Source organism: Platichthys flesus, chromosome 19, assembly GCF_949316205.1.
Source record: "Platichthys flesus chromosome 19, fPlaFle2.1, whole genome shotgun sequence".
Lineage (NCBI taxonomy): Eukaryota > Metazoa > Chordata > Actinopteri > Pleuronectiformes > Pleuronectidae > Platichthys > Platichthys flesus.
In genome coordinates this window covers 18,113,629-18,135,897 of record NC_084963.1, presented here as the reverse complement: position 1 = coordinate 18,135,897, position 22,269 = coordinate 18,113,629, and the positions used below count along the sequence as shown (strand labels likewise).

Here is a 22,269-nt window from a genome sequence, read left to right as displayed (position 1 = left end):
GAGTGCCTTCATGTACCCCCATTTGAGAACCACTGCACTATTGGTTTGTGATGCATTTAATGGTGTAGTAGAAGGATGGAGAAATGTCATTCTTTTATTTTGAAAAGGTAGTTCTGAAAAAGGAAGATGATCGGTAAAATGGCCTCAAAAAGGATAACCTTTAGTTTTTTAGCACCTGGTTGATAAAGGAGACAAGTGTATCATGACGATACAAACAAAAAAGTCTAGAGGTGCAATTTGAAAAACGCAACAGGAAGACCACCATTTTGCATTTAGTGGCATTTTGGCCATATTCCACATTTTTACTTTGAGGTACTTGTACAAGTGCTTACATCAGATCAACTGCAACTCGAGATGAGTGTCAACAAACAACTCCACTCCTGCGGTGACAGTGTCAGTGGTCATAGATCAAAGGAATCGTTGTTGTCTTGCAAAGGTGACGTCTCTCTCTCTCTCGCTCTCTCTTTCACTCTCTCAGAATTGTGACATTTCCTCAAACTGTGTAAACATTGAGGTATGGTGAAGGATCATCCTTCACAAAAGGAGACGATGTTGTCATAACTCCACTGTGCATTGTCCTTTCACCACCAAACTTCTGTCTCATGATCAGAGTCCAAGCCTGAACAGCTCTGTGTCAATATTTTCTAAGGGTCATAGCGCCACCTACTGTTCAGTGTGAAAATGAAGATGGTGTATCATTGGCCAATTGACACAAAATTGCTCAAGCTACATCGGAGCTCCCGGGTTTGATATTATTATCAAATAATAATGATGCGCCAACTACTGGCAACAGAAAATAAGCTTTGTTTTTCAGCTATCATTCAATTTACATAAATTGTTCACAGTGTGATGTACAAGTGATAGCGTTGACCATAATGAGCAATTAGCAGGCAAGAATCGAAATCACATCATTACAAAGTGTGGGACAGTGAAGGTTTGAGAAGAGATTAGACTCTATGTGGGGAAAACCAAGCAAAGAGACAAGAAGTTGGTGAAAAGCAATAGTCCTTATACAAAACAAAATATGCTCTTAAACAAACAAAAGATGTTCTAGGTAAGGCAAAGCAGACTGAGCATGTAAGTGAGGGACTGAGAGTGCTGACCAGGGCTGTGGCTGAGTTCAGCTTGTATACATAAGCAAGCAAGTGATCAATAAAGAACAGTAGGTTCAAGTGAACTTACATGTAACAAACAGATTCAGAAAGACAAGCAAGAAGGGTTCTGAAAGATTCTGGGGGGAACGTTGCTACCACCAGGGCAATTGACGTTCTGGCAGAGAAGTGGTGGTCTAACTGGTTGAATGATTGATTGCAGTTGTGCAGCAGTGTTGGTGGGAGATACTGAAAACCAGAAACCAAGCCAAGGCAGGAACACAGACCAAGCAGGAGCAGCACTAAACATGGGGACAGAGCAGACACACACATACAAGTAGAGTGCAGAAAAAAAATCTCGACTGACTGATTTCATAACTGCTCGCTATGCACACAGTCAGATAATGTTATTGAAAGTTAGTTAAGTCATAACCCATATTCACAACTTACAATTTGCCTCATAGGGCAAATTCAAGATAGACTACATTTATGTTCTGCCTTATTGACAAGCTCGGGCAGAAGGGGGATTATATGTAACAGTGATCCAGAGCCTACGATTAGACACCAAGGAGAAGCTGGTCATTAAGCCTGTATAAAACAAGCAGGTCTGACTTGGTAGAAGAGTTTTCGTTCTTTCAAAACACAGAGCACTTATGAAATGTCTTTCATGCTCCCCTGAATGAGGCTGTAGACATGTGAACTCTCGGCTGTGTTTTCACCTTCATATACCTCAGCTGGGAAACGTATCCATCACAGAGCAAATCTGATAGTGAATGAATTAGTTATATTGTGCAGATGGGGTCAGCCTCATGATCACTTGCTTCTCCTGAACTGATTACAGGTTCAATCGGGAATTGTGCAACAGGCTCCATAACCAGGCTTGATGATATGGTAAAGACTCAAACTATACCACTGAGCATGAGGATTTTTCAAGTGTTTTCCAACAAATGCTGCAAAAAAAAAAAAAAATCACATTCATTGAAGCTCTGGGGAATCCTTATGTTACCATTATAAACATATATATATTTCCTAGTGAAGCTCACTCCAACCCTGATAATCCTGTTTGTCAATACAATTATGCCACCACGAGGAATCAGCCGATGAATCCAAGCACAACGCAAATGACCATTGTAAAGATAAGGATTCCTGGAGCTGGCTTAGATAACAACTCTGCCAAAATCTTTCATGGCCAAGTTGAGGTTTCTCAAACATATGATGTTGAGGCCAGAGGGTTTCTATTTTCTTGGATGTTCAAATAGACAATGTGTTTGTTGTCCTGATTTCTAGGCTGCTTCTGAAATATTTTGTTTTGTTGTTTTGGGGTTAAATGTAGGCGTGCAAGTCTGACAGAATTCATGTAGGAGGTTTGTGACCGTACCTCTTAGTCATCTGCACATATTGAGACCCTTAATTTCTGTCTCATTTAAAGTGAGGACAGATGCAGTGTATTGATCCGATTGATATGCAAATTCCTTCAATGTATAAATTAAAAAGGATTGGACTGAGGTTCCTCCCCTGCCCCAGCCCACAACCCAGAGAAAAAAGGCTGTTTGTTTGTCCCCAGTTTTAACTGCACATTTACCGCCAATGCCTCTGTAGTTGCCTTCCTGCCAGATGGAGTCAAAGCCTTATTGATAGTAATAAAACACACGTAGACCTGAGAGCTTAACTCACTGCACCTCAGGAAAACACGTACAAATTCAAAATACTCCCAACCCAAGCAAAAAGATAAACACTGAGCAAAGACAAACAGCACAACTAGAATTTTCTTTTTATTGCTCATGTTTCAGGCCCTGAATGGTCTTGCAAACAAACATCTATCCAATTCTTTGACCAGGGACGTGCCCTCTTGGCCATTGAGATCAGCAGATGGAGCCCTGCTGTTCACTCCAAGGGTCACAGCTGTAAACAAAGGGTGAGCAAGCCCCTGCTCTCAGAGCCCCCACATTATGAAACCCACAGCCTATGGAACTAAGAATGTCTTGTGTTCTTTTAAATCCTTTCTCAAAACGTTTCTTCTTCGTGAGAACTTAAAAAATAGTCTTGCTTTACTCATGTTGCTTTTCTTAACTATCATTTTATCTGACTGCCTGGGGCTGTTTCTTCTTTGTAAAGCAATTTGTAACACTGTAATACTGAAAAACATGCTGAATCTGACTGTACCCCAAGTCAGTAGTCAACAACAACTCCTGACTGTGTGGGTGTTGGACATATATTCGACCCCTTTATGTAAATTGTAGTCCCTTTAAAGCCCCAAATTTAGCAAAATCGTAGATCCACCACGCCAGCAGGCATCTGGTGCTTGGGAGGACTACTCTCTTGTCTTCGCATCGACTCTTTGACCGCCCTTTCCGAGCGACACCGCGCATGCGCCATTTGTCTCCTTCATCGTGTCCCCGTCACAGTATCGCCAAGCTAAACTAAGCTAGCTGTCAACCCGCGGAGCAGCATCACGTCAGGGACGCTCCAGGCTGTGTAGACCCCCCCAGTGAACACCTTCTCACCGGTAAGAAGAAGCTCATGCACCTGAAACGCCTTTCGGTAACGTTCCTGCTCACGGTTAGCCTCACGACCAGGAGGGTAGGAGCAGGGTGGGAGATTTAGCCGACGGTAGCCGTGTTATGTAAGGACGTTTAGCCTGGTAACTCACAGTTTAATCCGTGCATGATAGTGTGGAGTCAATGCTTGTCACGCATGTAGCGACTTACTCTGCTTGGTTCGAGGCGAGCTGTGTGTCTGTTAGGGGGGGACGTTGGAGAGGAAGAGGGGCCACCGCGTTGTAACTATGAACATTAAGTTAGCTCAGGCAGCAGCAGCTAGCAGGCTGTCATCCCCCTCCCCACTCACACACCTTTCACTGGCCCATCTGGTGTCCTTTGTCCCCGGGAGAGATGCAGCTAGCAGACGAAACCTTCTTGCTCTTTAGTCTCCGGCTGAAAAGCATCTGTAACAACAGTGTGGATTTGTCTGTGCAGCACCGGCCTGTCTCCAGGTTTATCTGCTGGGCCCGTTTCATCCTGACAGCCATGAGACATCTTGACCACAAGAGACCAACAAAGCCTTTTCTTCTGGTGCATTAGCATCAGCCTCGTCTAGCATGTTGTTTTCATATATCAAAGTGCACATCTTTGCACATGCACGGGCTATTTTTAGGATGCATTTATCTCTTGACTTCTTAGATGCACCATTAGCTGCAGAGCTCATTGGTTGTGAACTTCCCAGCTGCCCCCTAAAGGAACAGCTTGTCCTCTGCTGCTGCAGCTCACTGCTCAATCGTATCACAGGCAAATGACAAACCACACAGACTTTCCTATTAATTTATCACAACTACTGTGTTTATCAGAATCAGATTTGCTATAATCACTACCGATAATGATGTGTTAGTGCTTAATCATTACAGCCGAAGTGTACAGGGCATGTGCAGGCCTCAAAGTCATGAATACCAGGCCTCAGAGGATGATCTAAAGTGTTAAATATGTTATATGCTTGTTCCAAATTCTGACATTAGTTTTACTTTTATGCATCAGCACCCGGGACTGTTGTATCTGAAGGAATTATGATGTTACATCGTTTTTTCGGGTTGTCCATCCCTCTTCGTGTCCCACTCTCATGAACACGATGGATCAGGAAACCAAGTGTTTAATCAGTACAAAGGTTAATTTGGACTCAAGGATGACCCAATTAGAATTTAATGATCAAAAGGTCAAGGTCACTGTGACCTCACACCATACACATTTTAAATTTAAACTCGTGAATTAATATGGTTATAATGACAAAATACACTCAATACATTTTTATTTAATTTCTTTGCCGTCTTCACCACATATGTTCTATTGAATATGGACAGAAATGATTTAGAACTGGTTGGCTTCAATGCAAAATGGATTTTGAGTCCCTCTTTGTGGAATTTAAATCAGCACCACCACAACACTGTTGCTGCAGAAGCTTGGAAGCTCAAAAACTTAAAAGGTGAGGATTTGTCAATTAAGCTTTAAAACTAAAAAAATATACTCAAAGAAATCGTTTTTTAATTAATAAATCTATCATCCATCAATTCTCTACTGCTTATCTGAGTCAGGTCAGTTTATTGATTAATTATATTATTCGTAACCTGAAAAAAATGTCCTTACTGTCCGCAATGGTTAAACCAAGAAAAAAGATGCGTTCTCGCTGGTATTTGTTGAACGCTGCAGAAACCTGCGTGTAGAAAAGTGAAGAATGCACAGTTCAGTCACCTGTTTGATTTGTCCAGTGGCTACTAAATAATCACAATGTTGTCTTTATCTTTTCCAGCACAATGGCTGTCCCTCCTTCATACTCAGACCTGGGCAAATCTGCCAAGGATATATTCAGCAAGGGCTATGGTGAGTACAGTTTTAGCCCCAGCAGTAAATTATTAACTGGTTGGAATTCTGTTCCAATCAAACCAGCTGTTAGAAACTTTACAATAATGAAGATACATATTGATGTGGATAAAATGTTCAATCTGTAAAAATGTTCCCTCACACTAAAACCAATTCTGTGATAATGAATGGGTAAATTAACTAGAGGTAATACGTTTTGCTTATTGATTTGCATCTGTCTAAAGGGCCCAATATACCAAGATACAGCTAAGGCATAGCAATAGAGCTGTAACAATTAATTATCAGAAAATGTATTTTTTTGGCTAAAAGGTTATCATTTAATTGTTGAAGTAAGATAAAAGCTAAAATCTCAAACATAACCTTGTTGCAGCTTCTTAAATGGGATAATCAGCTGCTTGTATCTCAGACATGCTAATAATCTGAAGATTTCACTTTGAATTTAAGGAAAGATAAGTTCATATTAACTAAATACTAATGTATAATTAGATATCAAACAAATTTAGTTGATCTCAAGGTCTACATTATATTATCACGTGGCCCGACCTAAGAACATGGACGTGTGGCATAACATTTTAGAGAAAGCTGACATGGAAACAGTATTTGGCTATAACAAACTGAGCCCACATATTAGCTGATGACATGAGGCTGTGTCGTCATAGTGATCTTCAGTCATTGTCCGAAATAACAAACCATTAAGTCTGTACAACAAATCGAACCGTTGCAGATCGTCTGAATTAAGTCAACAATTCACCATTTTGGAGAGAAGCAATTCAACACACTTCTAAAGATCTCATACTGACATTTCATTTGTTATATTCCGTACAACTATCAGTGGTGTCAATCCTCATCAAACTCTAGCTGTGAAAGCAAATACACTTTTTTTTCCTAAATATCAAAATGTTTCGATAAATCGTTCTATGTTTGATTTATCTTGGACTTATGTAGGGTTAACACTCAACTTGATCTTTTGAAATCCTCCAGGCTTTGGTATCGTGAAGTTGGATCTCAAGACCAAATCACAAAGTGGAGTGGTGAGGACGTTATTTTGTTGTCTTGTCATTTCTGCAGAGTCCCTCTCCCCTGCCTTCCCTCAGCTTTCACTCTGCCATCTCTAACTCTCACCTCCCAGCACACCAATACAAATCCACCTTGCTATTACTGAACATCTCTAAACTGGAGCTTCAAGGTTTCTAGGTTGGGCTGATGCAGAAACGTGCTTTGGCTTAATCTGTGCTCTGTTGTGGAGAAACACGACTGGCTCACAGATGTGTGCAATTTCTGTAGCCTGTCTCCACCTGCCTTTCCTAACCCCTGCTCTTTCTCCATGCTGCTGCCCTCTCTGTACTGGACCGCTCGTGCTCTAATGTAGATGGTAAGATTGTGTCAGACCCGCCGGCTCTAACTGTCGATGTGATATGGAAACAGCTCCTCTCCGTTTGGTGCTGTCTTGTTTGCTCACATCATCATCTGCCTGTTAACACAAGTTGTTGTTTTTTGTCTCTGTGATAATCATTGTCACATCATGTTCTGTCACATCACTCTGTCAGATGTAACTTTTTCTTTGATTATCATTTCTTTGTTGTTGTGCCAGCTTATTTGTAAGTCATTGATAGTCATTGGCAACATTTTCCTTATCAGTTCATCTGCGTATTATTGTCTTTATTAATCTGTTCATCATTTGTTAAAACAGTGAAAATGTTCAGCACTGTTTCCTAAATCCTCCCAAAATCTTACTATACTGAAAGGTGACAATTTAGAGGAAATACCTGGCTGCAGATACTCTAAGGATGTATGGTTTTAGTAGCCATTAAGTAGGTTCTTAGGTCCTATCAACATTTCAGAGGGTTGTTAGGAGGCTTATATATTTATTTAGGAGATTTTGCAAATCCTCTTGGAGATTTCGAAGTCTTTTAGACGTTTAAGTAGAAGAAATCCCAGATGTCCTTCAGGAGCTTTCTAGTGGGCCTTTCGGGATAATAAGAGTTAATCTTAGTGGAACATTTTGTGGTGACGTGTTAGACAGTGTTACCCACCACCATCTGTAAAGAGCATTGAGTGGTCGTCAAGACTAGAAAAGCTCTATAAATAAAGAACATTTAGTTGTTCCATACGTCAAATCACAATTTTAACCTTCATTAGATTCATCATTGTGTTCTTACTGTCCATCATGTGGTTCTGACGTCACTGTTGTCTGTCTGATCCTTTTGACTGTTGTCTTCTGAGAATCCTCATTTTATTCCTGTACATTTCACAAATAACTTTGTTCAGCACAATGCTCACCTCTGTCCCCCGTCTCTCTCATTTGTTTTTGGATTTTCTATTTATCAAACAGTTTATTGCTTCACACTTTAAGTCAGACAGTTGGTTTTTGCTGGATGTGATCGACTTTGGTGCCCCTAACCTGTGTTGTCCTCGTCGTCCTGACAGGAGTTCAACACATCTGGCTCCAGTAACACAGACACAGGGAAGGCCGCAGGAAGCCTGGAGACCAAATACAAGATGAAGGAGCTGGGCCTGAGCTTCAACCAGAAGTGGAACACAGACAACACACTGGCTACTGAAGTGACTGTAGAGGACCAGGTACTTGTTTAGTCTTCAGAACTGGGTTTTTAAAGTGGAAATATTTATTTTAATGTTTATGCTTTGCACTAGTACGTGGTTAAATAAAATTAACATGACACAAACTTTATCCACAGCTGACTGAAGGACTGAAGGTTGCCTTGGAAACGTCTTTTGTACCAAACACAGGGTAAGAATACATTTATTTGTTTTAACGAGGGCAGCATGGGAGTTCATGTGGAACTATGTGTTGTGAGAATAAATTGTGGGTCAACCCTGGTCGCTGGAAAATCACAGCGCCAACAATCAATCCCTTCTTTCAATAACCTCTTTCCCTCATTCTATTTTCTTTGCTATCATTTTGTCCAACCTGATCTGAACCAAATTCTTTCTAATAGTCCATTAAAGGATGAGGCTCACAAGAGTCTTTGTTTGTTTTATTGGAAACGCATCAGATCAAATACACATTCTATATGTCTGTTTCTCTCTCAACTCGATCTCCTCCATTTGTGGCCTCAGCTCCGAGCTAATCTTCCTGGTGAATGTTATTTGTATCAAACTAACAAGAGGAAAAAGTGCAAGTGTTGGTGAAAGAAATTGGTCTTGGTATTTTGTGACAGCAAGGGGTGTCTGTGTGTGTCAGCTGTGAACTACAGTGTTTGTTTTATTGCGATGAGGAAACATGTAACACAGGCCCACTGATGAGTTTTTGGAAATTTACACATCACCAATTATTCTTTATTATTAGAGGATAATAATTAAACTTTATAAATCTGTTTCTTAGTAAGAAAAGTGGGAAGCTGAAGACGGCATACAAGCGTGACTTCGTCAACATGGGTTCTGACGTCGACTTCGAGGGTCCCATCATCCACGCCACCGCTGTGCTGGGTTATGAGGGCTGGCTGGCCGGTTACCAGATGGCCTTCGACACAGCCAAGTCCAAACTGGCCCAGAACAACTTCGCCCTGGGATACAGGGCCGGAGACTTCCAGCTGCACACCAATGTGTGAGTACTTTGATTATTATTTTTTATTCAGTAAATTAATGTTCAGCATCTGAAATATGTCCCCTGTGGCCCTGGAAGAATCTGAAGAGGGAGTGGACAATAAACCAGGCACAGAGAAGGTTACAGATTTAAGGCTTTCTGTGAGAAAAGTAGGATCCAGTGTTTTTGGAGGTGATCTAATGCTAGTAACTAAAAGCCAGGATATGACGGTCAGTGTTGCGTTCTTTAAGAATTTCTTCTTTTTAAATCTGTCTCTGGTCCTCCAAACGTGAAGGAAGTGCAGTTCAAAATAACATGTCCTACTCAGCTCAAGTATTTCCCTCCTCAACCAAGCAATGTCCACTAACGACCCCCTGTTGTATAGAGTCTACAGGATTAAGTGCAACACCAGTGGAGCAGCATACTGAATAAATCTCCATTTTAGCTGGATTAACGTTCTTGAAGTTCCATTATGCCCCAAGTCACTCAGAAATGAATCAGTACAAACTATTGGTTGATTATTCAATTGACAGGCAATTTTATTTTTATTTATAATTATGCTTTTTGCATCATTTAAAAAAATCATTGTTACCACCTTCTTTATTGTGAACATTTGCTTGTTTCCCTGGTTTATATGACAGTGAAAGCGACATTATTGAACAGACAACAATATGGTGGACGGTTTCCCTCTATATTCTCCCTCTCATACAATGAATGGCCAACGGTTATATAAAGAAAATAACTCTGAGATTGACTTATATGATGAAAATCATTCAGTTCTTCCACGATGGAATAATAACGCTTTGTGGTAATTACTAAACACTATAAAATATATCACTAAGACCAGATTTGGACCCAGTCTCTTTCAGGTGGATAAGATATTCTACTTCATTGTTGTAAATTTCCAGAGTATTTAAAGAATGAAGTGATCCAGCCTCGAGTCGTGTGCATGAACGTCTCTGAACTGCTGTTTGTTCTCTCTCAGTAATGACGGGACCGAGTTTGGTGGCTCCATCTACCAGAAGGTGAACGACGAGCTGGAGACAGCGGTCACTCTGGCCTGGACCGCCGGCAGTAACAACACTCGCTTCGGTATCGCTGCCAAATATAAGCTGGACAAAGACGCCTCTCTGTCGGTGAGTCCACCAGCAGCTCATTCACAGCACTGTTTCGGAGGCTAAATCTATAAAAAGTTCTGTTTGTTTCATGTCTTTCTGTTTTTCACCCTGCAGGCCAAAGTGAACAATGCCAGTCTGATCGGTGTAGGCTACACCCAGAGCCTTCGGCCAGGTAAGCTCCCCCATCACTGACCAAGCTGTTGTCACCCACTTACATATTGTGTTTGGAGTCAGTGCTTATGACTACACATCTGATCTTCCTCTTAAAACCCTTTGCTGATGAGATGAACTACTTCTCAGAAACTAAGAACTCCTCATCTCAGACAACAACAAAATAATTCAAATTTAATCACATGTCCCACAGATTTTGCACATGTAACCAAATCAAATATTTTCTCTCCCAACAAACATCATCTGCATGTTGTGATGGTTGTTCGACCTTCTCCTATAGCACCAATAACCAGCTTTATTTACTTAACAACTGCAGTTGGTGATTATTAAATTGTGCACTAGATTGTGATTTTAGGTGAGCTGACTGATTATGAGCAAGTCACAGTCACATACGCGTCCTCTAACTATCTTCATTTGTAATAATATAGCTTTTTCTATTCAATTCAATTTTATTTGTATACAGCCAAATCACAACAAACATTATCTTGCAATTTATAATATTAAAGAGAAAGTCAACATTTCCCACAACGAGCCAGCACATTGCGAGAATGTGGTTCTTGCTCGACCAGTGAGCAGAGAAATGTGAAAGAGAGGAGAGTCTGGTACAAAAGAAGGGAGAGAATTGAGAGAGAGGGGTGGGACCTGGAGGATCATATTTAAACTCTGTCAGACTGGGTGTGATAATGAAAATAATAACAGTGATTCTTCTTTCTTTTTTTCTATGTTGTAAATCCACCAGCCTCTTTTCTGTCTCTTAAGGGTCCTGGTCATGTTCATTATATTAATGAAACTATTTAAATAGTTATTAGGTCCCGCAGTGAAGCACTGAAATAAATGTGATATAAATGTCAAAAAACGTTGTAAATAATTCTTGCAACTCTTTTCATACTCTTCATACTTCGACAAGTGTGACTGTGAAACGGGTATTAAATTGGATTCCAGTTGGTGTTAAAAACAGTTTAAATACTCACTTTCTTTAATAATTACTGGGGCTGATTAGAATTCACAAAACTCAAAGTCAAACCCAGTTAGTCCACACCCACATAGTTCTATGTAGAGGTGGAACCAGTTAACACCTGAGTGGGCAGACGGTATGTGTTCGAAGGCGTTAACACCTTTCCCTGTCCCGTTTGCCTGCAGGCGTGAAGGTCACCCTCTCCGCTCTGATCGACGGGAAGAACTTCAATGCCGGTGGACACAAAGTCGGCATGGGCTTCGAGCTGGAGGCATAAGGTGGAAGACTCAGACCCATCATCAAATAAAAGCCCGGAACCACATCACCACACACTGCTCTGTCTTCATACACACACCCACAAACACTAGTGCCCTTGCCACAACCCCCTCCTCCTCTCTGAACTTCCTCACACGTTTCCCCTGTCCTCACATTTCATGAGCATTTCTGACAGTAATGGTCAACCCTGAGAGCTGTGAAGCCGAAGCTTAATAGCGATGATATGGTAACAGAAGTGTGGCTTTTTATTTCCCCCTATGTCCCTTGGATGAAGTAGCCTTTAGTGTAAATGTGTAGCTTATCAAACCCTCTGTATTGTTGTCCCTTCCTTCCTCCAAAAAAAAGCATGTCTGGGCGAAAAACGTGTACACAGAGCTGAAAGCTTTCCTGCTTGGTTAAAAATGTGCTGAGTGTCTGTTTCCTCTTGTTTCGTTGTGTTTGAACACTTGTGAGTTATTTAATCTCAAATTGATTTGATACGACACATTTCATGAGCATAGGACTGAAATATTGAAGCACTGGTGGTTAAAGTTCATCGGTGGAATGAAGGATATTTAAAACGTGCTTTGCTTTATGGGAACATTTAAAGTCTGTTTAGTGCAGGTGCTCCTAAATGTCGTTTTTTAATCCTTTGCGACTTTTGTTAGGTGAAATCAATGCAGTGGAATCTTCTGGTAGTTTGTGTAGTTAGTTTGCATTTCTACACCATTGTTTTCATCTATCTGTTTCAGCACGACAGCCTCAAAGTGTTCTGCACCTCGTAGGTATCTCAGCAGCTCAGTGGCATCAGCTGTTGTCACGTGTTGCTCGGGGGACTGCACTCCTTGCTGTCAGAGCTCTGTTCTTGAAAACCATCTACACTCCTCACATGTGAACATAATAATGCAGCTGGTTGTCCCGGCATAATGCTCCACTGGGAACTGGAAGAAGCTGTTGTGTCCTTTTACTTGTTTTAGTTAACATGCACCAAAAATGTTTTTGTTTTTTTTCCTCCCTCTGTTGTTATGAATCTAAGAATTATTATTTTTGTTTGTCACATAGACACAGTACCTCATTTTTTTCCAATGTTAACTAAGGGAATTATAATAATAAAAAAATATGAAAACTATCTGAAAGCCTTCATTATTGACCAGATATCAACTGAATGGAATAACAGAATCAACTTGAGCTTTAACCACATCTTGGTCTGTATTTATTTATTTGAACTGTAGAGACTTCTGGTCTTAATGACCACTCAAAGCACTTTTTACTTAAGTGTTCCATTCACCCATTCATCTATACAGTGCATCTATAGGCAGCACCTTTTTCTATGCGGGCCATTCAGGGTTGAGCACTTTGCCCGAGGACCCCTCTGCATGCAGCTAGGGACGATTGAGATTGAACCACCGACCCTCCAGGTTTGAGGACGACCTCTCTACTGCTCAGCCACCCTGTGTCATCTTAAGCTCTGCCTCAAAGCAGATGGGAGGTTGCTTAGTTGTCATGGACGTTTCCAACTGCTGCTGGAAGAGGCTGAGTTAATAGCTCTGGGAAAATTAGTATGTGGACATTGAGTTGGAGCCATTGTAGGAAATATTCATCAAAAAATACTATCTGTAAACAAGTTTTCTGAGGAAGGTGTTGAAGTATGGGACTATTTCCTTAGCATGATGTTAATTAATGCTAATGCTAAGCTATGATAACCAGCTGCTGGCTATAACTCGTATGGTGTCAAACATCTTGTCTAACTCTCAGCAGCAAGACACTAAAACACGATTCCATTTATTATTCCATTATTGCAACATTTCTCCCAAATGTTCGACTATTTGCTAAGCAATGTTATTTAAGAATCTCCGCAGGTTATAGTTGCTGTTCTATCAAGAAAAAACTCAGCCATGTTTTAATAGTGTCCTTTAATTTTAACAATTGTAATTTGATATTCTAAATATTTGGACTGAAAGATGAGCTGAGCAGAGGACTTTCAAAAATCCATCAATTATAAATGTATATTAATGCTAGTGCAAGTATGGCAATGCTGACTTCATTTCTTTGCCTGTGGACTTTCAGGATATCGACACAAAAACCGCTTTCTTTATTAAATAAACTTGAAAAGAATCACAAATCCAGATGTGATGAGGAGTACCACTTCATCACATCTGGCACCACTAGCACCACTTTCCATCTGCAGGTAAGAGACAGAATCTACCGTTCTTACGCTGTATACTTTGAATCCACAGGCGTACGCGTTGTAGATTTTTTTAAATCTTCACACTCGCACTAGCATTACAAAAAATCTTGCTGTATTCAATGTAAGACAAAAAAAGGAGTTCTTCTGAACACCCTATAATGAGTTCTAATAAGTGATGCACTACAAATAAGTGAACTTCCCTCTCTAGATGACAGACCACAGGTCTAACTCCTCCCCTGATTTTATGTGTGATTCCGTGCAATGATCAGAAATAAGTGTTCCTCATTCACATCCATGTGAGGTTGAGCTGCCAATACAGTTCTGAAATTGTCTTAAAGGGGTAAAAGGATCATTTCAGCCAAATTCACAATAATCATATTCTTAGTAACATCTAGTAGCATCAGTCTAGAGATCCCTGCCTCCACCCCTGTACAATGCAGGTGAATGGCATTTCATCAGGCAAATGGCATTTAAATAGGATAGGAGTCTATGAAGGGCTATAAAAAGTATTGCACGAAGGGAAAGTTCGATGTGGTGAAAACCGAAATGTCCAGTAATGTCTTATTTGAACACTGAGTCATTGTCTCTTGATTTACTGCCAACCCAACAAGCAAACCGGTTTGACTGCTCAAAAAAAATATATTACAAGTGATTGTGAATCAATGTCTCCTGCTTTGGTGCAGATGAAAGTGACAACAGGTGCAATGGAGGCAAGACAATTCACAACAAGTGGATGGTTTAACATGTGGTGGCCACAGACAGCTGTTCTATCCTCATCCTTCCTGGTTGATTCCTCTCTAGTTTTGTGTCCTTGTAATCCTTATAATTCGTTAATCAAGATATGATGTGCGATTTAAGTTTGACCTTAATTTGACTGAGCAGTTTATTTCACAAGATAAGGGATACATTCTACTCGCTGGTGGAACATCAACAACATTCAGGGGATAAAATAACTCAGCAGGATTCATCCTCAGGGGAACAGGAAGGACAGGACAAAACTTCAATTATTCATCTGTCATCACCAGAGATCTGCAGAACTTGCACTGGATCATATAGACCTAACTGTCAACATAGTTAAATAACATTATTATTTTTGCCATGAGATGACATTTTTTCTACTTTCATTGTATTTGGGTGGAGGCAGAAAGCTCAAAAGGTACCGGGCACATAAAGCCATAAGTATCTGCATGAAAAGATAACACCAGAGCTGAGAGAAAAAACATGTTTTGCTTCTGAACTGGTTTCGTTCTTCTTCCCACAGCAGAACCTCTCGTTTGTCGCTGCTCTTAAAAAATCTGAGATGTGTCATTCAAGTTCTGTAAACCCACTCACTTCCCTCGAGCGGTTTCTTCATAATTTAAAGCATGTGAAGCATCCGGACATTTCCTGCAGAGCACTTCACAGCAGGTTGACCTTAGCCACCACTTGCTTGCAGCCCATCTGGGAATATTCGTGCCCCCCTACAGCGGGGTAATATTCAATCTCCCCTGCGAGGCGTTCTATGTTGGTATGATCTGGGTAGAACCCCTCTCGAGTCATTTCATCCAGGAAGCACTCCATCACATGACCTTTCTCCAAAAGGCCCAGAGGTAAGATGTCCACCTCTGTCCACAGCAAGTGAAGATTCTCCAGAGTGTTGCGTAATATTGGAGTCAGCTCTTTTACAAGGTGACTATGGTGACTGGATGCTGTCAACGCCATAGAACTACTTGAGGAGTTGTGTAACATATGTTTGGTGATGTGGGCATGACCCAGATTGCTTAGGAACAGGTAGATGGCGTTCAAGTATTCATTGGACTTCTTGGAGGCCACAAGCTGCAACAGCTCGTCCAGGATCTCCCCGTGCATGTGTTCGGCCTCGTCGAAGATGAGGAGCGGGATCTTCTCCTCCTCCTCGGCGCGTACCACCATCTGGGAGATGAGCGTCGAGAGGTTGTGGGCGCACTGCAGGGCGTCGGCCTCCTGGGGGCAGTGGTGGAGGACGTAGTACTGCAGAACCAGTGACTCCCCCACCACTGAGCGGAAGTGTCCGGCCAGGAGGCGTCCCAAGTGGCTCTTGCCCACTCCGCTGGGGCCGTGCATGGACACCACGAGGGGCTTGTTGTGGACGTAGGTGGACAGGTAGTCGTGCAGGTGGGACAGCAGCCCTTCCACTGCTCCCTGCTGTCCAAACACCTCTCTCCTCAGGGTCTTCTCCAGCCCGTCCAGGTCATATCTGAGTACGTGGTCATCTAGGTTCTCTATGGCGTTGTACACCTGGAAACAGACAATATTCAGAATAAGATGGGGGCAGTTACGTACTCTAAACATGGTTGGATTACCAGCTTGGTAAAGAAGACAACTACCCCGACCTCAGAGGGCAAAAAAAAAAAAACCTAGACCCTACACAAGTTGAGCAATCGCAAATTTGTCAGAAATATGAATCTCTGTCCACCACTCTGAATCTTGTGGTTGCAGTCTAGTGTCAAAATCTCTCAAATGTACATTGTTTTGTTATATATTGAGCAATCATTTCAATGCTGTATTTTATCAAATTAAAGCCGTTCTTGCTTGTTGGTTGACTCATTCAAACACAGAATACCAGGCAAGGTCTGGCTATTCCCTCACAGGTTACCTGTAACACTGCAACTAGCTATTATTAAGATTGATTATTAAGTGTTAAATCAACACAAATTGCCGGGAGATGTCTTCTGTCAGTTTACTGTCATAGAACAACTATGAAATTAGTAAATAATCTCATAAAAGCTCTCAAGAAGCTCCTTCAGTGGATTTTTGTCGTTTTGTGTGACGGATCGTTGTTTCAAGATAAAATAATAAAATTTGATAACTTCTTGACAAAGACAATGAAATGTCTCGGAGGGGTGGTGCAAACCCTGTACACCACATTAATTTCACTTGGACCATTTGAAATTATTAAGTAATAATTTAAGCTGCATGATACACGCAACAGTAAGAGTCAACCAGAGTCATCCCCAGATTAACCAGACTAAACCAAACTGCGCCTCAGGGTAATGATGCAGGATCCACCTCAGGCCTTAATAATAATTATAACTTTATTTGTATGGAACTTATCATTACAAGTAACAAAGGGCTTTACAATAAACAATATAAAACTCACAAATAATCAGAATGAAAAAAAGAACAACAGCAAAGAAACAGATAATAAAGCCATACACCCAGCCAAAACTTGATTGATTGATACACATCCCTTGAGGGGCCCTCAAGGAAAAGGCTCCTCTGGTTTTCAGCTTAGACTTTGGAATGGCTAGCAGTGACCTACCAGAGGGACTGGACTGAACATGCAGACTAACAGTTCAGCCCGTGCACTTCTATCACAGAGGGGCCAGCTTTAAATTCCTCACCCCCATCCCCTGCTGTGTCTGTGGAGATGGAGTGATCAGATAAGTGAAGATGTTGTTGAATAGTGCAGCAGTTTAAAGTTTCTCTCCTGGAATCGATTCAATTTCATCTCTGTTCCTCAAAGATGCATATTCAGTGTTTTAATAAAATAAAATCCCTTCGTGACCCTAAAATGTCTTTATCTCTTTTAGTATGCACACATCTATGAGTGTGCAAAATACACCCACCCTGCCTCCACCCGGCCTCCACCCGCCCCTCCGCGGCTCACCTGCAGCTCTGACTCTGCTCACCAAACGCTGATATGGAGCTTGTGGTAACAACAGAGGAGTTGTGCAGATGTTATGCATGGTATGAAGGTATGCAATGAAGTTAATGACTGTCTAGAAGCCACACAGGCTAATCCTTTAACAAGCCAACAGCTCAATAACATAATGTAGGAAAAACAAAAAACACAATGCCAGGGGGCAAAGAGGAGGCCATTGGGAATATTAACATTTAATATTAGCTTATTTTAAAAGATAAAATCCATACAACTACAAATCATCCAATTGGCAAACTCAGCTTCTAAAATACTAATGAATAGCTCAACCTGGCTTCTCAGATGAGGTCAAGTTGAAGGGATGGTTACATATGTTATAATGAAACCACAGTCGTCTCATTTCTTGAGGTCAATCTCTAAAATGTAAAGTGTAACTACGTTGTCATTTTTGTACTTCTAACAAGGATTGTAAAACGTCATGAAAAATCTCTCTAAATGTCAGACTACGTACCTGGAGGAAGACGATGGCAAACAGCAGGTAAAGGCAGTATTTGGCTCTGCTGCGCTCCTGCTTCGGGGGGGCTCTTTTCCTATTTCCATTAGGATACATCACGCGCCTCCTCCTTCTCCTCTTCTTCTTCTGAGGAACAGCGGACGAAGGGGTGACTCCATCAAAGGTGAAGATTTTGGGGCTGGTTCTAGCGGGAGCTCCTGTGATGGTCCCGGGTCCCCCAAGCACCAGGGCCATCTCCTCACGCCTCCTCTTCAAGGCCTGGTACTTCTGTTTGATACGTATGACAGCGCGGAGGGTGGAGGACAGACTGGGGGCCGAGTCTTTTGTTCCTTCCTCTAGTTCTTCGTCCCCCTCCATGTCTCCCTCAAATTCTCCCTCTGTCTGAGAGGCCGAGGAGCTGCTCTCTTGGTCGCTCATCTACAGAGAGAAGAACATTTTTATTACAATGGATCACATGATTCCTTGTATGTTTAAGATCATCAAAGTTCGAAGCTACAGGATGAAACTTCGGTTAATACTACTTAAAGCATCACAACAGGCAGAGTTGGCTGCCCAAAAGCAAAAAGACCTCGTGTGCACTTCCAGTCAAAGTTGGTGACTGGAAGGTGCGGAGCCGGCGCAGCCAGATATTTAAACGTTGCTCCACAGCTGCTGGTTTTTGTCAACAGGAGACTTTTCCCTCCCAGGTTTACAATATTAACTGAAACTGTGTTTTCTCTTGCTGCTGTTAAGTGACATTGATGTTTCTTTGCAAGTTTAACAGTTTTTAAAAATGTTGTGCCATTTCATTGATGGTGAAATAAACTAAAATCACCTTTTAACCCATTTTGTTTTTTTTTTGTGCCACATGGGGGCAGCATTACAGACTGGAAACAAATCCTCTTCCCCATCAGCCTCATTCACCTCTGTCCTCTCTGTTTTGTTCTCCACCAACTCCCAGTAAATATGATTAGGCTCTTTTGCGGTTAACACTCCACTTTGTTCGCCTTCTTGTCGCTAACTTTTTGTGTGAGCAGTTAATTGCTGGACAGGGAGAGTCCAGTCGGAAACCCGCTGCGTGATGAGTCTGAAAAGCATGGGTGATGCAAGGGAATTTTGAAAAATCCTAAATCAAACCAATGAGCTGAAAGAGGCTGAAATGCTCCATAGAGGTGTGGAGAATCAATCAAATGTTATGTGTATAGCCCATATTCACAAGTCGCAGTATGTCTCATAGAGCTTGAAGGAATAGATCACTGAAAGATATCTACTAACCACTATGTCCCTGGAGGGCTGGGTGAAGTGTTTGCATCCACAAGACACTTTAATTTTGGGGTGAACTATCCGTTCAATCCTCAGCGAGAGAGAGGAAAACCTTCGAAGCTGTGAGATGGTTCTCTGTGTGTTCGTCACTATGTGTGAACCCTGTCACACCACAAACACTGTATGTACTAGAAAATAGTGCTGAGTGCAGCTTTAATAATGGTTAAAAAATGTTTACTGCATTATTAATGTTAAAGCTAATAACGTTTTACAATCATTACTCAATCGTGTGATTATTTTTAATAAAACTTTATAATAACCACATGTTTGTGGCACTGGATAGATTAAGGAAAAACCTTGGGTTTTTTGGGGAAATGTAGGATTTAGTGATGTTGGTGCTAAAACCACAGTTGTAACAGTTTTACTTCAGGTTGAAGCAGAAGTGTGGCCTGCTGGGAAACACACATCAAGTAGAGTGAACATGCAGCTGCAGCCATGAGAGAAGTTAAGTCATTTAATCTCATGAAGACTGAAACAATTTGCATGTTCTGTTTGAGCAGAGCAACACAAAGAGTTTCTAGCGGATGTTGATGAGGGAGCTGTCAAGCTGCTTGTAGACACATTTGTTTACAGCTAATACCAAACAGCTCCTGGCTGTAACTTCATATTTAGCACACAGACATGAGAGTGACAGCAAACTTCTCATGTAGCTCTCTACAAAAAAAGTGAATAAACATAAATCCTGAAATGCTGAACTATTCCTTTAAATGTTAATATGGAGAAATTACAAGCAGCCAATCAGAAAGAGCTTTACCGCTCTAACTATCTTTCCTTTCCATTGCATAACCACTTGTTTGTCATTATGTACCCCACCAGGCTGGTTTACATATAAATACATGGGCGGCTGTGGCTGAGGGGTAGAGTGGTCGTCCTCCAACCTGAAGGTCGGCAGTTTGATTTCCCAGTCTGACCTATCTGCATGCCGAAGTGTCTTTGGGCAAGATGCTAAACCCTGAATGACCCCCCATAGAATAACAAAGTGCTGCGAATAGATGCACTGTATGAATGTGTGTGTGAATGGGTGAATGTAAAACTGTACTGTAAAGCGCTTTGAGTGATCATCAAGACTAGAAAAGCTCTATAAGTGTGGCGTCCGGAAGCTGATAAAGGCCCGGCTATAGATCCTCACACAATCTGTCACTCAGCTCATACTCTTTCTGACTGGTGTCTCTGTTGTTACCTCTGCTTTTTTATTAGCTCTGCTGAAGTTACTGCGACTTCACTCCCACACGGTCCAGTGCTGCACTTTTGATATTCAAATGACGTGGAAAAAAAACGATTTGCAGAAAAAAGGGGAAGTGCGATCCCTCCAGAAACATTAACAGTGCATGTGCAACTTCACAGAGGTGAGCATAGTAACACCTTTTGTCTGCAACGTACACTGAATACAGGCTGGACGTTGCAGACAAAAGCATTTAGATGGGTTTGACTGTTTGATGGCTAAAGTTAATTTGCCGAACTTCAGATAATGTGTTCAAACTACTGCCATTGTTCAGTGTGCAGAAAGAGTCCCTATAGTGAGCAGTCAACTCCAGAGTTGAACAACACTTATCTTGGGTGTAACAGCACGCGTTGTGTTTCTTTGACCACTTTCTGGCCTTACAGAAAAAGGAGGAACTCTCAGTTACACCCAGGGGTGCTCAGTAACACACACACACACACACACGTTAACAATAAACGTGAGTTCTAGTGAATGTATTTCTGCTCCTGTCACAGCAGGGAGGAAGCACAACACTGCTCCTGATTGGAACCGAGCACAGTATGATCATTGTGTGACTTCATGATCTTGGCATAGATACGGCCTCATTTCCAAAGAAGTTTGCAAGACTTGTCAAGTGTGCACAAGCTCCATCAGCTTAAAAGAGTTCAGAGAAGCCCACAGCAGAGGGACAGTATCAGGACTGTATCTGCTCTCTCTGCTGTCTTTCCCACAAGCAGGGGCCTGAAAGGAGGCTGCATACCAGGCATTTTAGAACACTTAAGCACTCTGATATTTAACAAGTGAAAATGCCTCCCTGCTGAACCTGTCTCTCTTGAACTGCTGGAAACGAACCCAAATGCCCCAAAAAGCCGGAGGTTTGTCCCTTTCTGGAAGAACTGCGACTCTTTGTGGGAGATCCATTGATGATTCACACAGAGCAGACGCAGGTACTGAACTGCTGCCTTACACCCAGCCTGCAAAGCCAGGGGAGGGGGAAATGTGACACTGAAAATGGAGAGCTGCAGTGAGAACCTGCGAGAGGAAACAGTCTGCTTACCTTGGAATGTGGCTCAAGTCTTTCAAAGCAGCGGTGTGTGCAGGTTTAGTCCATGGCTCGGGAGCGGACACAGCAGAGAAGAGCCCCACACAGCAAACAGCTCAACTCAGGAAGAGTCTTATCTGTGTTGGCTCCAAAGCCTGTTCTCTACCATCCCCTGGCTCCTCCTCTTTCTTCCTCTTGTGTTCTCTCATTCTTCTTCACAGTTTGTGCTGCCTTTAAACCATAAGGGCCTGACACACGTCCCTGGGTCCATTTGGTTCATTTAAAAACAATTAAATATAATTTTAAATTACGAGAATTCGGTTCAACAGGGAATCTAAATCCAAACACCTGGCTTGGTTCAATGTTTAAAACAGGGAATCTAAATCCAAACACCTGGCTTGGTTCAATGTTTAAACATAATTGAATTTTAAATAATTCTACTCATAATTTATTGATTAGATGTGTTATTCTGCATTAAACACCACATCCCTATTATTTGAACAAATATCACAACATGTAACGATTGAAAGTGTGTCAACTAAAGTGTCTTTCTAGTTCTGTTCTCAACATGATTAACTGTAGATAATCTCAAAAAAAATATGTAACCGCAGACTTCATTCATCATTAACTCGTATTAACCATCACTGGACTTTTTAAAGTGGTAATGTTTGACAATTTGAAAAAAATTATACAGCTGTTTGTCGTTGAGAGTTAAGAGGAAATACAACTTGCATGTCTGTGAGCTGGAGGCGACAAGTTGAGCAAAAGGAAACTGAAGCTCACAAATATGTTAATAATTGGTTCTAAGTAAAAAAGGAAATTAAGCAATGTTCAGTGGTATTATGCAATGCTATGCAATAACATATCTATATATACAAGCCTGCAGCACGTGAAAAGGAAGTGAT

At 41.5% G+C, this 22,269-nt stretch overlaps 2 protein-coding genes across 2 annotated transcripts; one reads left to right on the top strand and one right to left on the bottom strand.

The window, feature by feature from the left end:
- Positions 1–3,443: 3,443 nt before the first annotated feature.
- Positions 3,444–12,627, top strand: zgc:56235 (Voltage-dependent anion-selective channel protein 2-like). The gene is made up of 9 exons (XM_062412701.1): positions 3,444–3,597; positions 5,385–5,455; positions 6,437–6,486; positions 7,883–8,035; positions 8,152–8,204; positions 8,799–9,020; positions 9,985–10,135; positions 10,232–10,289; positions 11,429–12,627. Exons 2-9 carry the CDS (start codon positions 5,389–5,391, stop codon positions 11,518–11,520), a joined length of 846 nt encoding a protein of 281 aa, XP_062268685.1. The 5' UTR covers positions 3,444–3,597; positions 5,385–5,388; the 3' UTR covers positions 11,521–12,627.
- A 1,924-nt stretch (positions 12,628–14,551) lies between these two features.
- On the bottom strand, positions 14,552–21,503 carry tor4aa (torsin family 4, member Aa). The gene is made up of 3 exons (XM_062412700.1): positions 21,380–21,503; positions 17,817–18,236; positions 14,552–15,942 (listed from the first exon to the last, which is right to left on the bottom strand). The coding sequence occupies exons 2-3, from the start codon at positions 18,234–18,236 to the stop codon at positions 15,085–15,087; spliced, it is 1,278 nt and encodes a 425-aa protein (XP_062268684.1). The 5' UTR covers positions 21,380–21,503; the 3' UTR covers positions 14,552–15,084.
- Positions 21,504–22,269: the final 766 nt, after the last annotated feature.